This window comes from Phyllobates terribilis, unplaced genomic scaffold (assembly GCF_046119375.1).
Source record: "Phyllobates terribilis strain yellow unplaced genomic scaffold, ASM4611937v1 Scaffold_11__3_contigs__length_659146591, whole genome shotgun sequence".
Lineage (NCBI taxonomy): Eukaryota > Metazoa > Chordata > Amphibia > Anura > Dendrobatidae > Phyllobates > Phyllobates terribilis.
The window spans coordinates 551,593,267-551,610,500 of record NW_027362771.1 but is presented as its reverse complement, the minus strand read 5'-3'; the positions used below and the strand labels follow the sequence as shown (position 1 = coordinate 551,610,500).

Below are 17,234 nucleotides of genomic sequence, written 5' to 3'. Positions count from 1 at the left end.
GAATATTGGCCCCCTCCCAGGCTAGAAACACCAGCCCTCAGCCGCCCCAGAAATGGCGCATTCATAGGATGCGCCAATTCTGGCACTTAGCCTCGCTCTTCCACGCTGCCCTGTAGCGGTGGCAGGGGGTAATAGGGCTGGGGTTGATGTCAGCTTATAATGCCAGCTGACATCAAGCCCAGGTTAGTAATGGAGAGGCGTCTATAAGACACCCCTATTACTAACCCCATAGTCAAAGTTAAAAGAAAACACAAACACCCAGAATAAAGTCCTTTAATTGAAATAAAGACACAATCCTTTATTGTTCTAAATTAAACCATACTTACCATCACGCCCATTCCAGCTGAAGCCAACGATCTCCTGCAATAAAAGAAAAATAATAAAGCAACATCATCCTTACCTTTCCATGGTTCCCACGACAGCTTCAGCTCTGCTACATCGAGATGACAGGCTGGACCGCAGCAGAACGCTGCCATCCAGCCTGTCATCCTGCAGACACTGAGAAGCGCAGGCATGCTTGCGCTCTGCAGTGTCTGGCTGTGACGGCATAAAGATGAGACGAGTTCATGTCCAATGAACTCGGCGCACCTCATGCACGTCACTGACAGCATGGGAGAATTCTCCTGCACTCAGCACTTCAGCGTGAGAATTTTCCCACGCTGTCAGTGACGTGCATGAGGTCAGCTGAGTTCATTGGACATGACCTCGGCTCATCTTTATGCCGTCACAGCCAGACACTGCAGAGAGCAAGCATGCCTGCTCTTCCCAGTGTCTGCGGCATGACAGGCTGGATGGCAGCGTTCTGCTGCGGTCCAGCCTGTCATCTCGATGTAGCAGAGCTGAAGCTGTCGTGGGAACCATGGAAAGGTAAGGATGAGGTTGGTTTATTATTTTTCTTTTATTGCAGGAGATCGTTGGCTTCAGCTGGAATGGGCGTGATGGTAAGTATGGTTTAATTTAGAACAATAAAGAATTGTGTGTTTATTTCAATTAAAGGACTTTTTTCTGGGTGTTGTGTTTTTTTTAAATACTTTACTAGAAATTCATGGCGGTCATGTCTAATACTGGCGTGACCCCATGAATTTTGGGCTTGGGGCCAGCTGATAATACCAAGCTGGCCCTAACCCCTTTATTACCCAGTGAGCCACCGCACCAGGGCCCTGGATGAGTTGGGTACAGCGCCAGAAGATGGCGCTTCTATGAACGCGCCATTTTCCGGGGCGGCTGCGGACTGCAATTTGCAGCGGGGGGGGGGGGCAGAAAGCTTGAGCCTCCCTGCGCTGCAGATTCCAGCCCCCAGCTGCCTAGTTGTACCTGGCTGGACACAAAAATAGGGCGAAGCCCCACTTCAATTTTTTTTAATTATTTCAGGAAATTCATGAAATAATTAAAAAAAAATTGACGTGGGGCTTCGCACTATATTTGTGTCCAGTCAGGTGCAGCAGGCAGGAACGGGCTGCCCCCAACCACCAGCTGCCTATTTGTACCTGGCCGGACACAACAATATAGGGAAGCCCTTTTTTTCTTAATTATTTCATGAAATAATTTAAAGAAAATTGACGTGGGGCTTCGCCCTGTTTTTGTGTCCAGCCAGGTACAACTAGGCAGCTGGGGGCTGGAATCCGCAGCGCAGGGAGGCCCAAGCTTTCTGGGCCACCCCCGCTGCAAATTGCAGTCCGCAGCCACCCCAGAAAATGGCGCGTTCATAGAAGCGCCATCTTCTGGCGCTGTACCCAACTCATCCAGGGCCCTGATGCGGTGGCTCACTGGGTAATAAAGGGGTTAGGGCCAGCTTGGCATTATCAGCTGGCCCTAAGCCCAAAATTCATGGGGTCACGCCAATATTAGACATGACCACCATGAATTTCTAGTAAAGTATTTAAAAAAAAAACACAACACCCAGAAAAAAGTCCTTTAATTGAAATAAACACACAATTCTTTATGGTTCTAAATTAAACCATACTTACCATCACGCCCATTCCAGCTGAAGCCAACGATCTCCTGAAATAAAAGAAAAATAATAAAGCAACATCATCCTTGCCTTTCCATGGTTCCCATGACAGCTTCAGCTCTGCTACATCGAGATGACAGGCTGGACCGCAGCAGAACGCTGCCATCCAGCCTGTCATCCCACAGACACTGAGAAGCGCAGGCTTGCTTGCGCTCCACAGTGTCTCTCTGTGAGGGCATCCAGATGAGCCGAGTTAATGTCCAATGAACTCGGCTCACCTCATGCACGTCACTGACAGCGTGGGAAAATTCTCCTGCACTCAGCGCTTCAGCGTGGGAGAATTCTCACACTGAAGCGCTGAGTGCAGGAGAATTCTCCCACGCTGTCAGTGACGTGCAGGAGGTGAGCTGAGTTCATTGGACATGAGCTCACCTTATGCACGTCACTGACAGCGTGGGAAAATTCTCCTGCACTCAGCGCTTCAGCGTGGGAGAATTCTCACGCTGAAGTGCTGAGTGCAGGAGAATTCTCCCACGCTGTCAGTGACGTGCATGAGGTGCGCCGAGTTCATTGGACATGAACTCGTCTCATCTTTATGCCGTCACAGCCAGACACTGCAGAGCGCAAGCATGCCTGCGCTTCTCAGTGTCTGCGGGATGACAGGCTGGATGGCAGCGTTCTGCTGCGGTCCAGCCTGTCATCTCGATGTAGCAGAGCTGAAGCTGTCGTGGGAACCATGGAAAGGTAAGGATGATGTTGCTTTATTATTTTTCTTTTATTGCAGGAGATCGTTGGCTTCAGCTGGAATGGGCGTGATGGTAAGTATGGTTTAATTTAGAACAATAAAGGATTGAGTCTTTATTTCAATTAAAGGACTTTATTCTGGGTGTTTGTGTTTTCTTTTAACTTTGACTATGGGGTTAGTAATGGGGGTGTCTTATAGATGCCTCTCCATTACTAACCTGGGCTTGATGTCAGCTGGCATTATAAGCTGACATCAACCCCAGCCCTATTACCCCCTGCCACCGCTACAGGGCAGCGTGGAAGAGCGAGGCTAAGTGCCAGAATTGGCGCATCCTATGGATGCGCCATTTCTGGGGCGGCTGAGGGCTGGTGTTTCTAGCCTGGGAGGGGGCCAATATTCATGGCTCCCTTCCTGGGCTATTAATATCAGCCCCCAGCTGTCTGCCTAGCCTTTGCTAGCTATTAAATTAGGGGGAACCCCACGCCAATTTTTTTTAATAATAAATCCTTTATTTTAATACTAAATGACAAGTACAGTAACCAACACTATCACTGTACTTCATATATATGTGACTGACATGTTTCTATCTATCTAATCTATGTGTGAGGCTCTATTCCTTCTTGTCTAAATTGTCGGGTACCGGTGTATGCCGCTGCTGAATTGCCGGCCGGCTTTTTTAAAGAAAGCGTCTTCTGAGCAGTTTGTCAGCTTTTGGACACCTTTGAAGGTGTTTTCTATGTGTTTTTGTTTGCCTGCCATTGGTTTTAACGGTGTTCTAAGGTGTTCGACGAACAGTTCCTCGAACATCCCGGTGTTCGACGAACCGAACCGAACCCGAACACTACGGGGGTGGCTCAACACTAGTAAGGAGTAGATGACAATGTGGCCCTCGGACCCAAAAAAAAAAGTAAAAAAAAAAATTGCACCCATGCTTTAAACGATATTCCGGTAATTACAATCACTTATTCATTGGATCTGCAAGAGTGCGTGATTGACAGCAGTGATCGGAGATGGCTCTGAGGCAAATTTCCTCCCTGCATGGAGCGAGTTCAGTGCCACTCGATGAGTGCACGCTCCAAACAGTGAGTCTCAGATTATTGGGCGACATCTCTGCTGTGAATGGTACATAAGCAACGATCCTTGTGTATACAGGGGGCACGTGGAGGAAGGGGCAGCTCCATAACCTGAGGAGCCGCAGAGATGTGAAGGGGCCACTGCTGATTCTTCAGAGCTGTATTCACACATCCATGGGCCATTTTTTATTGGTCCCATTAATGGATGTATTCACACATCTGTAAAATTCATGGCTCTGAGAGTGCGATCTATGACTCAGCAAGTCCTATTCTGATCCGATTTAGCAGATGAGAATCTGCCATTAAAGGGGTTATCTACTACTAGACAACCTCTGGTTAATCAATTCAGGACTCCGCATTAAGATCAGAACAGTCTACACTCGCTTCCCACAGCAATGGCGGCGCCATGTTTCCAAAAAGTGTAGTATCATGTGCCGGCTTCAGCCGCTGACGGCTGGCCGCCTTTAGGCCAGGAATACATGGAGAGATGGGTCATAAAACACTGAAACTGCAGTGTTTTTAGAGCTGATGTGAGAGAGAGAATATCCATAAGCTGCAGATGACAAGTCACGTCATTCTCCGGGACCAGCACCGGTGTGGGAGAGAAGTATACACTGCTGCTATTTTATATTGGGTCGTGAATCACAGCTGGGGTTCATCCAATACTTTGGACTTACCTTCATTTTTAACTGAGGATAAAAAAATAAAAAGGCTCAGTCTGCTTTTTGCAGTGAGGAAAAAAAAAAAAAAATTGATGCAACTAGCATTATATCTGAGAAAAAAAAATGTGCCTATTAGGACAGGTGCAGACGGCCATAGATTACACAGATCATCCTCTGATCAGTGTCGGCATAGTGAGCGCCTATTCTCTCGGATGAGAATATGGAGAAAAAGATTTCTCCATTCTCTCAATGCAAGGGAATCAAGAGTGCAGTCTGATGTCTCCACAGACTCACTGACTTGCATGGCGAGGAAAAGATCTGACATGTACATGGCCCCATAGACTAAACATTGGCCACGGTTTGATCCGATGTCCTTTTCAGATCGCACAGAAAATATGGCCGTGTGCACGGGACCTCGGGGAGTTGCGTTTTGGACAGGAGACTTGTAGTGGGTGGGTGATGACAAGAAGCTGCTCCCTCCTCTAACAGATTAAAGGGACTCTGTCAGCACAGAATGACTGTTCAAACCAACCACAGGTACTCTGTACATCATAGCGAAGCCAATCATTTCTATACACCTTCCCACCTGCTTGGTTTCCTCCATCTCCGCCCTTCTCTGGCTCTATGAAGCCAGGACTGTCAAAGAAGAGGAGCAGTAGAGGGAAAACAAGCAGGTGGGAAGGTGTATATAAATGACTGGCCTAACCATGACACACTGAACGCCTGTGCATGGTTTGAACAGTTATACTGTGCCGACAGCAAACACCTTTTAAAGGGAACCTGTGATGTCAAAAATGTGCTATTAACCTGGAGATATGGGGTTAGTCTGCAGGCTAATGGCGTTCTAAAGCCGTGCAGCTGCCACACTGGAAGCCCCGCTGCCGGGAGCAAATCAACTTTATTCCTCCGGCTTTTAGTCATTGATGACAAGCCGTACCTCTATCAGTACATAGTGAGCAGAGGTTGTATCCAGCCCCCGGCACTGACTGACAGCCGGCTCAGCAGTGCATCGGTAGAGAGGCGGCTGTCACTCAGTGCTGGGGTGTTGTTACAGCTGCCCTTCACTGTACTGAGCGGTGACTGAAGCCGCACCTCTATGACTGAAAGCCAGCAGTTGCAGAGACGAAAAAAGTAAATTTCCTCCCAGTAGCTGGGCTTCAGAACATTATTAACCCCATATCTTAAGGTTAATAGCAGTTGGGGGACATGACAGGTTCCCCTTTAACAATACTGTACAGCCACCATGCATTATGATTGTGTCACCATTGAGACAGATTGGAGTTTCGGCTGCACCCTAAACTTTCTCGTGTACCTGCCTCGGTCGCTTGGTGTGCCGCATAATCTACAAGGAAATCACATTGGGTTGATATTTTGTATGACGTGAGGTCCAGGCTCCATCTTGGGTCACTCATTTACTAGGATGGGGAAGTTTATTCATGTTTTACCTTAAAAAAATAATAATAATAATACGGGTAAATCTATTGTAGTTGGAGCTGCAGCCCAAGCAAATTGATCTGTTCACCCTAAATCTTGCCACAAAGCTTCATTAGTCCACGGTCTAGTCCCCACAGCACTTCCTATAGAAAAGGAGGCTCAGTCGGTGCAGTGTGAATGCAGGCCTTTATTGTGGCTTTATCTGGCTGGATGGCTGACGCTGGAGCACGGCGCTGACACATTGCTGGAGGAGAGGCTCCTTGCACACGGAGGGGATGTCTTGCAGGGCGGTCTGAAGTACAAGAAGAATGGGATACGTAAGCGGATACGACAAATGCAGACATCCAATCAGTGGCCTCAGATCACCACTGCGACCAGTGATTAGCTGCAGGAGTCGTGCACTTACAGCAAGGAAGCCTAAGACTGGCCCTTTACCCCTTTATGGGTGAATGATGATTTGCTTCCATACTTTACTCACTTTGACCTGTCCTTGGCAGCAGTTGTCTAGAAGCAGCAGGCACTGGGTCGCCCCGTTGACCAACGCTTCGGTCACCGGCACAGAAGTCGGATTGGACTCAGAAGAAAGCTCATAGATCAGCTTCAGAAGAGCTTTTAGGAGGAGAGGAAGCCTGGGAGGGATCCTAGGAAAGAGAGCAATTACATTACACCTGTGTGCTGGAGAGATGATCAAGGCCATAAAACTGCCACCGCTATCATGAGGAGCCTTATTCTTTCATTGATCCCAAAGAAAGGGCCCACAGTTATCTACTGCCTAGTCGCACCTTGCAGAACATGCACACTTATGGAGCAAGCTCACTCCAAACAGGTCCGACACTGGCTGTATCACACAGCCGCCATCTGCCCGTAACAGCAGTGATCAGCGCTAGCCTCTTATTACTGCTGTTTAACTATTGAAATGCTGCAGTCAATCACTGACAGCAGCATTTAATTACTACAATCACTGGGGACCGATGGATTATAATGGCAGCTGAAGGTCCCGTTGCCGCCATCTTGGTACTCCCCTGAAGCTCCGCTGTAGGCTGAGCATCGATGGAGGCTGCAATTTATACTATAGCAATCACAGGTTCAAGCCACCAAGGGGGAGTAAAAAAAAAAAAAAAACTTTAAATCACCCCCCTTTTATTAGTTTTCAAATAAAGAAAAAAAAGGGACACAATCAATATGGGTGCAGCGATAACCGTCCAATCTATAAAAACCTAAAATTATTTTAATTATATGATGAACGCGGAGAGAAAAAAAATGAAAAACCACCAGATCTGTGTTTTTTTCCATTCACCATAGTTCCCAAATAAAATGCAATAAAAATGATTGATATATCCAATATAAATATATATATAAAATGTATGATGTATTTTTTTTATATTATTAAATTATACATAATTTTTAGATTTATTTTTTTTTATATAAATAAATGAAAATACATCTCCGCATGTAAAAAAAAAAAAAAAAAAGCCCTCACCTGGCTGAGGGTCCCAGAAAAGGACAGCACAAGCCAAATTTTTTTTTTCTTTTTCACAAATTTTATATTTTAGTAATGAAAAAAATTCTAAAACTATTATACAAGTTTGGTGTCGCTGTAATCGTACCGACCTGAAGAATCACGTTTCCTGGGGTCATTTTTTCTGCAAAATGAACTGTGAAACCCAAAATACACAAATGGCGTAAACTGCACTTGGATTTTTTTTCCAGTTTTTTGGAACCTAATACGGTATAATAAATATATTTAAGAACTACAACTCGCCAATCACAAAACAAGCCCTCATACGGCTATGTGGACTAAAAAATAAAAAAAAAATCTGGCTCTTAGATGGGAGAAAAAAAAACAAATGCGCAAAAATGAAGAATAGGCCGGTCCCGAGGAGATAAAGGCCGCCATATACATAAGACTAATGGCGATCAAACCCACCGATATCATCGGGAACAGGCTGATGTGTGGGGGTCTGATATCGGACTGCTGATCCTTGTGTTCTATGGAAAATAAGCTGCAGTCAGAGGATAATAATTAGCCAGGACTAGTCCGGCCGAGTCGTCTTTTCCCCTGGACTAGTCCACTAATCAAGTCCGCTCAGGGTGATTGACAGCTTCACTGCGTCCTTGGACATCTTGCACTGAAGCTATTACTGATGATTATGTCCGTCACACTGAGTGGTCGTGATTACAGCACCCGAGGTCCAGGGTAATAGACGCATCACCAGACTAAGGAAATGAGCGGCAAAACCTTTATTTTTGCCGTTTGTAGCTGTGGAGATTTCTCACACCAGACATGATATTTCAGTGCAGGAATGCGGCTCTGTATGATCCTGGTGGTAGTTCGGGCACATAACAGGTTCCCTAAAGGGTCCAATTAGAAGGATAGCCCACCTCGGCCATGCATATTTGATGGCTCCCTGTAGAGTCTCCAGGATGTTGAGACGGGCGGCTTCATCTGGACCATCGGAGACCTCCAGATACCAGACGATCACACGTAGCAGCCTCTTCATGTGACGGGCGATCCTAATGCCCAGCCTGCATTGAATGACACAAATCAGTCGGGCACATGTATGGCTGATGACGATTCTTCAAGGGTTTCCAGACCTCTGCTTGCAGTCACTTTGTGATCACATGTCAGGGGTAAACTAATGAATTGGTGCACGCAGAGGTCTGGAAATGGAGGCATTGGTACAGAAAGTATAGTGTAATCTTGAAAGTATATTTGCTAACCCTTTCATAGGGCATATGGGCACCCCCAGGCTTTACCTTTCCTGCAGGGCGGGCAGGCTGCGTGCATACAGTCTGCGCAGGACTATCTTGTGCTCCACCTCCATGTGAGTCAGAAGCATCTGCATGATCTGGTCAGGAGGGTTTTCTACGTCTTTGTGGTACGCACCCACTGGCGGTGGTGGTTTGTGGAGGACGGGAAAAATATCCAGTAAGCAGGGCAGGACCACCTGATAGGGGGCAAAACTGGAAGGATTATTGGGTAATGGGAAGAGCCTCGATCACAGCTCACCAGGGTAACATTAGTGTTGGCTCACGTTAGTATCGGGTGGTGACTTTACGTGTAATGCCAATAGGACGTAGCGAGTATCATGATCATGCCCTGATTTACGCAGGACCAAGCGACTATCTTACGTGTGTGGGATCACTGCAGACAGCACACGAAAAGGGAAAGACACCAAACTTGCCAATTATTGGTTGGGTGGTGGCCCTTTTCCCTAAGGAAAACACGTGCACGCTCTGCCGACAACCATTCAGCCAACATTTACTAACCCCCTTATCGCAGAGGACGTACATGTACATCAGCGCTGGGGGTCATGATGTTTGGAGGGGGCTCAGGAGCTAAACAGCTACCACACGTGGTAGATGCCGTCTGGAGCTTTGAAAGCTTTTACGGAAGTTGCAAAATGGGATTATTCGCCTCCATGTCGCAGTAAGGCAGGATTCACACATGAAGGGTTTGTTTTTTTTAGCCATAGTGTAAAGTAGATCTAAAGGGGAAGAGAAGTATAACGAGAACGTGCACATTGGCAGCCATAGATGTCACTCACCTCAATGACTTCAGCTTCTGTGGTATAGAGGTGGTTCCGAAGCGCGTGGTACACGACCAGGGCCCGATTATACTGCCTGAGCTCCGCCGCCGGCTGTGGGGGGAGATCAGAGCATTAGGGGGGCCAGTACTATTCCCTCTACTGATGATGAATAATAATAATGTTATCTTTCATGCCAATATGATCTTTATTTTCCAAAACCCAAGCAAATAGATTTTTGATCAAGAACAACTCTTGGAGAGGTCACAACCCCACATTTGAGGTCCTGAAGTGTGACCCATCAGTCATTCCTGGCATAGTCTATCAATGACAGTAATTGAAATAGCCTTTTAAGTCATGGCGCCCATGAGCCTAGAAGCAATATAACTGGATGCCCCCCACCATCCGATCACTAGGAGATGACGACCACGGTCTCACCACGTTCTTGATTATATGATGCAGGCATCGGATGCCGAGCACCTTGTTCTCTGGCTTGTAATCATCCGAGAAGAGGAGCGATGGCGGCATCACCCTACTGAGGAAGTCGGAGAGCCACGGCCGAGGCACCCGGAGCAGCATCCAGGAGAAGACGAGCTTGGCCTCCGGGTGCGACTCCCATGTGTCTCTGCAATAAAACAGACGGTGGATTACTGATCCGGGGGCTAAAGAGAGTGTAGAGTGCAACTCATTCACATGGCAGAGGGGCACCCCCCGATATCAGAAATCATGCTCCGGACTCAGTGTACAGAAGACGTTTGTAGGGCAGAATCTCTCCTGTGCGGCTCCGTACTGTGGAAACTCTACTCCGCCTTGTGCATGAGCTCTACGGAGTCCTGGGGGCTTCTACTGTCCACAGACCCCTTTATTCAGGATGACCAAATTTTAAGACTCTCTATAGTCGGGACACTTGTGCTTGTGGTTGGGGGCAATTAAAATTCAAAACTGCCACTGTGGCAAATTCCATACAGGCATCTACTATAAGGTTCAGGCCACATAGATCAGTAGATAGGCATGTTGGCAAGGAAAGCAAATTAACAGTAGTACCCTGGGACCCCAGCAGACGCCCCGTGTGGCCCTAACCTAAGGAGATGACATGGTGGCGGCAGTGAGGCCGCTCGGTAACCAGGCGGGGGGGGGGGGTGGCGAGGCCGCACGGTAACCAGGCGGGAGTGGGGGGGGGGGGCGAGGCCGCACGGTAACCAGGCGGGAGTGGGGGGGGGGCGAGGCCGCACGGTAACCAGGCGGGAGTGGGGGGGGGGGCGAGGCCGCACAGTAACCAGGCAGGAGTGGGGGGGGGGGCGAGGCCGCACGGTAACCAGGCGGGAGTGGGGGGGGGGGCGAGGCCGCACGGTAACCAGGCGGGAGGGGGGGGCGGCGAGGCAGCACGGTAACCAGGCGGGAGGAAGGGCGGAGAGGCCGCACGGTAACCAGGCGGGAGTGGGGGGGCGGCGAGGCCGCACGGTAACCAAGCGGGAGGGGGTATCTGCCCTACGGGTGCAGTTGGGCCCTCGCCCACACAGTCCTCACTTGCGGAGTCGGGGTCCCAGCAGCCGCAGGGCCTCCCTGTAGGTGTTGTACGGCTGCTCCTGGTGCCCCTCCAGCAGGGCGGCCACCGATGCGCAGCCTGATGCCTCCAGGAGGGATCGCAGCAGCTGATTGGCCAGACGGCGGGACTGCGCGTCGCTCCACGGCGCGTGGTGAATATGGGCCCCGCAGAGGAGCAGCAGAGGGGCCACGGCACGGCCCAGGACGCACTGCGGGTCTGTTATCCCCGACAACTGCTCCCGGTCACAGTCCACCCTTGATTTAGGAGCCCCATCACTTTTAACACGGGAATCATCTGTCTCTGTTGGTAATGTAGGGGCTCCTCCACTAGCACAAGGCGCTGCAGGGGCCACATGTTCCTCCTCCAGTGATAAGCCCGGTCCGTCCAGTCCCCCGGCTGCGGATCTCGTCGTCCCTCCTTCTAGGAGCAGCCCGGAGCCGCCACTTCTCCCAGAGTCCTCTGCGCCGTCAGCTTTCACTTGTTGCACCGCCTCCGCGGCGCTCACGTGATCACCACGTGACGCTGCCACAGCCTCCAGGAGCAGTAGAGAAGCCCGAGCCGCCGCAGCCGCTCTAGCCGGAACTTCTTTATTGTCACTTCCATCCTCCGGACCGGGTGCCGCCCAGGAAACTAAAGCTTGCAGGAGCTCTGTGCAGCCGGCCGGGGTGTGGGGGAGAGCTGGAGCACGACCGAGACAAACACAAACTCCGGACAGCGCACGTGCCAGGGGATGATCTGCAGCTGCCATGCCAACGCCGGAACTGCACGCCCAGCGGCTACCAGCTAGCGGCCATATTAACTCCTGGCAGCGCTGCCGGCGGCCATATTAACTCCTGGCACCGCGCCCATATTAACTCTTAGCAGCTCGCCCGGCGGCCATATTAACTTCTGGCAGCGCGGCCACATTAACTGTTAGCAGCTCGCCCGGCGACCATATTAAGTCCTGGCAGCGAGGCCATATTAACTCCTGGCACTGCGCCCATATTAACTCTTAGCAGCTCGCCCTGCGACCATATTAACTCCTGGCACCGCGCCCATATTAACTCTTAGCAGCTTGCCCGGCGGCCATATTAACTTCTGGCAGCACGGCCACATTAACTGTCAGCAGCTCGCCCGGCAACCATATTAACTCCTGGCAGCGAGACCATATTAACTTAGCAGCGCGTCAAGTGGCCATATTAACTCCTGGCAGCGCAGCAATGTTAACGCTTACCTGCTCCCCCGCCTGCCAGAATAATATGGTTTTTATTTTATTTAAATATTTAAAAAAAAAATGTTCTTTAAATTTTTCACTTGAACTTGCTCTATGTCTTGCCGTACTTCAGTACGTATGGTTGCGGCTCCTTCAAAGCCTGATCTGTGGTTGGATTTCATAGGAGGACCAAGATGGCAGCGAAGAGCGTCTCCAGCCCGACCGCCATTGCAGCCCATCGGCTTCCCACAATCGTGTTGCTGTGCTGCTTGTATGCGCCCAAGTAGGCGCCCTCGATATACTTCTGTCAGAGACTGACAGCCATTTATTGGTTAATCGGCTGGGATCTCTGACCACTCGTCCATCACCTCCCTCATGTGGAGCGAACCAAGCCACTGAATCTTCCCCAAAAAAATAAAGAGACACACATAAAAAATAAAAAAGTCACTCCTTGGGGGACTGGAGAACAATCGCGATTGATGAATCGGCCACAAACATCTGAAACCAAAAGTCATGCCCACAATGGTTGACATAAGAAAAAAAATAGACAAAATTTGGTAGAACTTAATAGGCTAAAAAACAGCAAAAACTAGACAAAAAGATGAATAATAAGCTACAAAGGACCATGGAATCCATGAAGCTTTGAGATAGAAAACTTTCTTGGTGTAAAGTGCTTCAAGTGTGAATCCGCCCTAGATGTGTATATGCCAGACTCTGATTTACCCCACAACAGTGTGAATTTTAGGTAGAAACTTCATCCTTTATACTATGGACTGTGCATTATACTGTATGGATGACTATGGGCTGTGCATTATACTATATGGATGACTATGGGCTGTGCATTATACTACATAGATGACTATGGGCTGTGCATTATACTACATAGATGACTATAGGCTGTGCATTCTACTACATGGATGACTGTGGGCTGTGCATTATACTACATAGATGACTATGGGCTGTGCATTATACTACATAGATGACTATGGGCTGTGCATTATACTACATAGATGACTATAGGCTGTGCATTCTACTACATGGATGACTGTGGGCTGTGCATTATACTACATAGATGACTATGGGCTGTGCATTATACTACATAGATGACTATGGGCTGTGCATTCTACTACATGAATGACTGTGGGCTGTGCATTATACTATATGGATGACTATAGGCTGTGCATTATACTACATAGATGACTATGGGCTGTGCATTATACTACATAGATGACTATGGGCTGTGCATTATACTACATAGATGACTATAGGCTGTGCATTATACTACATGGATGACTGTGGGCTGTGCATTCTACTACATAGATGACTATGGGCTGTGCATTATACTACATAGATGACTATAGGCTGTGCATTATACTACATAGATGACTATGGGCTGTGCATTATACTACATAGATGACTATAGGCTGTGCATTATACTACATGGATGACTGTGGGCTGTGCATTATACTACATGGATGACTGTGGGCTGTGCATTATACTATATGGATGACTATTGGCTGTGCATTATACTACATAGATGACTATGGGTTGTGCATTATACTACATGGATGACTATGGGCTGTGCATTATACTATATGGATGACTATGGGCTGTGCATTATACTACATGGATGACTGGGCTGTGCATTCTACTACATGAATGACTGTGGGCTGTGCATTATACTACATGGATGACTGTGGGCTGTGCATTCTACTACATGAATGACTGGGCTGTGCATTATACTACATGGATGACTGTGGGCTGTGCATTATACTACATAGATGACTGTGGGCTGTGCATTATACTACATAGATGACTGTGGGCTGTGCATTATACTACATGGATGACTATGGGCTGTGCATTATACTACATGGATGACTGTGGGCTGTGCATTCTACTACATGGATGACTGGGCTGTGCATTCTACTACATGAATGACTGTGGACTGTGCATTATACTACATGGATGACTGTGGGCTGTGCATTCTACTACATGAATGACTGTGGGCTGTGCATTATACTACATGGATGACTGTGGGCTGTGCATTCTACTACATGAATGACTGTGGGCTGTGCATTATACTACATGGATGACTGGGCTGTGCATTATACTACATGGATGACTGTGGGCTGTGCATTATACTACATGGATGACTATGGGCTGTGCATTCTACTACATGGATGACTGTGGGCTGTGCATTATACTACATGGATGACTGTGGGCTGTGCATTCTACTACATGAATGACTGTGGGCTGTGCATTATACTACATGGATGACTATGGGCTGTGCATTATACTACATGGATGACTGTGGGCTGTGCATTCTACTACATGGATGACTGTGGACTGTGCATTATACTACATGGATGACTGTGGGCTGTGCATTCTCCTACATGAATGACTGTGGGCTGTGCATTATACTACATGGATGACTGTGGGCTGTGCATTCTACTACATGAATGACTGTGGACTGTGCATTATACTACATGGATGACTGTGGGCTGTGCATTCTCCTACATGAATGACTGTGGGCTGTGCATTATACTACATGGATGACTGTGGGCTGTGCATTATACTACATAGATGACTATGGGCTGTGCATTATACTACATGGATGACTGGGCTGTGCATTCTACTACATGAATGACTGTGGACTGTGCATTATACTACATGGATGACTGGGCTGTGCATTCTACTACATGAATGACTGTGGGCTGTGCATTATACTACATGGATGACTGTGGGCTGTGCATTCTACTACATGAATGACTGTGGGCTGTGCATTATACTACATGGATGACTGTTGGCTGTGCATTATACTACATGGATGACTGGGCTGTGCATTCTACTACATGAATGACTGTGGACTGTGCATTATACTACATGGATGACTGTGGGCTGTGCATTCTACTACATGAATGACTGTGGACTGTGCATTATACTACATGGATGACTGTGGGCTGTGCATTCTACTACATGAATGACTGTGGGCTGTGCATTATACTACATGGATGACTGTTGGCTGTGCATTATACTACATGGATGACTATGGGCTGTGCATTATACTACATGGATGACTGTGGGCTGTGCATTATACTACATAGATGACTATGGGCTGTGCATTATACTACATGGATGACTGTGGGCTGTGCATTCTACTACATGAATGACTGGGCTGTGCATTATACTACATGGATGACTATGGGCTGTGCATTATACTACATGGATGACTGTGGGCTGTGCATTATACTACATGGATGACTGTGGGCTGTGCATTATACTACATGGATGACTGTGGGCTGTGCATTATACTACATGGATGACTGTGGGCTGTGCATTATACTACATGGATGACTATGGGCTGTGCATTATACTACATGGATGACTGTGGGCTGTGCATTATACTACATGGATGACTGTGGGCTGTGCATTATACTACATGGATGACTGTTGGCTGTGCATTATACTACATGGATGACTATGGGCTGTGCATTATACTACATGGATGACTGTGGGCTGTGCATTATACTACATAGATGACTATGGGCTGTGCATTATACTACATAGATGACTATAGGCTGTGCATTATACTACATGGATGACTGTTGGCTGTGCATTATACTACATGGATGACTGTGGGCTGTACATCATACTACATGGATGACTATGGGCTGTGCATTATACTACATGGATGACTATGGGCTGTGCATTATACTACATGGATGACTGTTGGCTGTGCATTATACTACATGGATGACTGTGGGCTGTACATCATACTACATGGATGACTATGGGCTGTGCATTATACTACATGGATGACTGTGGGCTCTACATCATACTACATGGATGACTATGGGCTGTACATCATACTACATGGATGACTATGGGCTGTGCATTATACTACATGGATGACTGTGGGCTGTGCATTATACTACATGGATGACTGTGGGCTGTGCATTATACTACATGGATGACTGTGGGCTGTGCATTATACTACATAGATGACTATGGGCTGTGCATTATACTACATGGATGACTGGGCTGTGCATTCTACTACATGAATGACTGTGGACTGTGCATTATACTACATGGATGACTGTGGGCTGTGCATTCTACTACATGAATGACTGTGGGCTGTGCATTATACTACATGGATGACTATGAGATGCACTATACTACATGGATGACTATGGGCTGTGCATTATACTACATGGATGACTGTGGGCTGTGCATTCTACTACATGGATGACTATGAGGTGCATTATACTACATGGATGACTGGGCTGTGCATTATACTACATGGATGACTATGGGCTGTGCATTATACTACATGGATGACTATGGGATGTGCATTATACTACATGGATGACTGTGGGCTGTGCATTATACTACATGGATGACTGGGCTGTGCATTCTACTACATGAATGACTGTGGACTGTGCATTATACTACATGGATGACTGTGGGCTGTGCATTCTACTACATGAATGACTGTGGGCTGTGCATTATACTACATGGATGACTGTGGGCTGTGCATTATACTACATAGATGACTATGGGCTGTGCATTATACTACATGGATGACTATGGGCTGTGCATTATACTACATGGATGACTGTGGGCTGTGCATTATACTACATAGATGACTATGGGCTGTGCATTATACTACATGGATGACTGTGGGCTGTGCATTCTACTACATGAATGACTGGGCTGTGCATTATACTACATGGATGACTGTGGGCTGTGCATTATACTACATGGATGACTGAGGGCTGTGCATTATACTGCATGGATGACTGTGGGCTGTGCATTATACTACATGGATGACTGTGGGCTGTGCATTATACTACATGGATGACTATGGGCTGTGCATTATACTACATGGATGACTGTGGGCTGTGCATTATACTACATGGATAACTGTGGGCTGTGCATTATACTACATGGATGACTGAGCTGCATTATACTACATGGATGACAATGGGCCATGCATTATACTTTATGGGGGACTATGGGGAGTGCATTATAATTATGCTATAGGGCCCTATGACTTCTATGTACGCTCCTGGGCATCATATATACCAGGATGGAGGGCATATAT

At 47.6% G+C, this 17,234-nt stretch overlaps 1 protein-coding gene across 1 annotated transcript; it reads right to left on the bottom strand.

Moving 5' to 3' along the window:
- Nucleotides 1-6,034: 6,034 nt before the first annotated feature.
- TTI2 (TELO2 interacting protein 2) lies at nucleotides 6,035-11,768 on the bottom strand. The gene is made up of 7 exons (XM_073654062.1): nucleotides 10,920-11,768; nucleotides 9,831-10,017; nucleotides 9,414-9,506; nucleotides 8,623-8,813; nucleotides 8,248-8,391; nucleotides 6,344-6,506; nucleotides 6,035-6,157 (listed from the first exon to the last, which is right to left on the bottom strand). Exons 1-7 carry the CDS (start codon nucleotides 11,684-11,686, stop codon nucleotides 6,053-6,055), a joined length of 1,650 nt encoding a protein of 549 aa, XP_073510163.1. The 5' UTR covers nucleotides 11,687-11,768; the 3' UTR covers nucleotides 6,035-6,052.
- Between the last annotated feature and the right edge of the window lie 5,466 nt (nucleotides 11,769-17,234).

Excerpts from the sequence above, each read along its gene's own strand:
- TTI2 (XM_073654062.1), bottom strand. The coding sequence starts at position 11,686 with ATGGCAGCTGCAGATCATCCCCTGGCACGTGCGCTGTCCGGAGTTTGT. Across the intron at positions 6,507-8,247 it reads ATCAAATATGCATGGCCGAG|GATCCCTCCCAGGCTTCCTC; the intron begins GTGGGCTATCCT and ends TCTCTTTCCTAG. Across the intron at positions 6,158-6,343 it reads GCTGCCAAGGACAGGTCAAA|ACCGCCCTGCAAGACATCCC; the intron begins GTGAGTAAAGTA and ends CTTGTACTTCAG.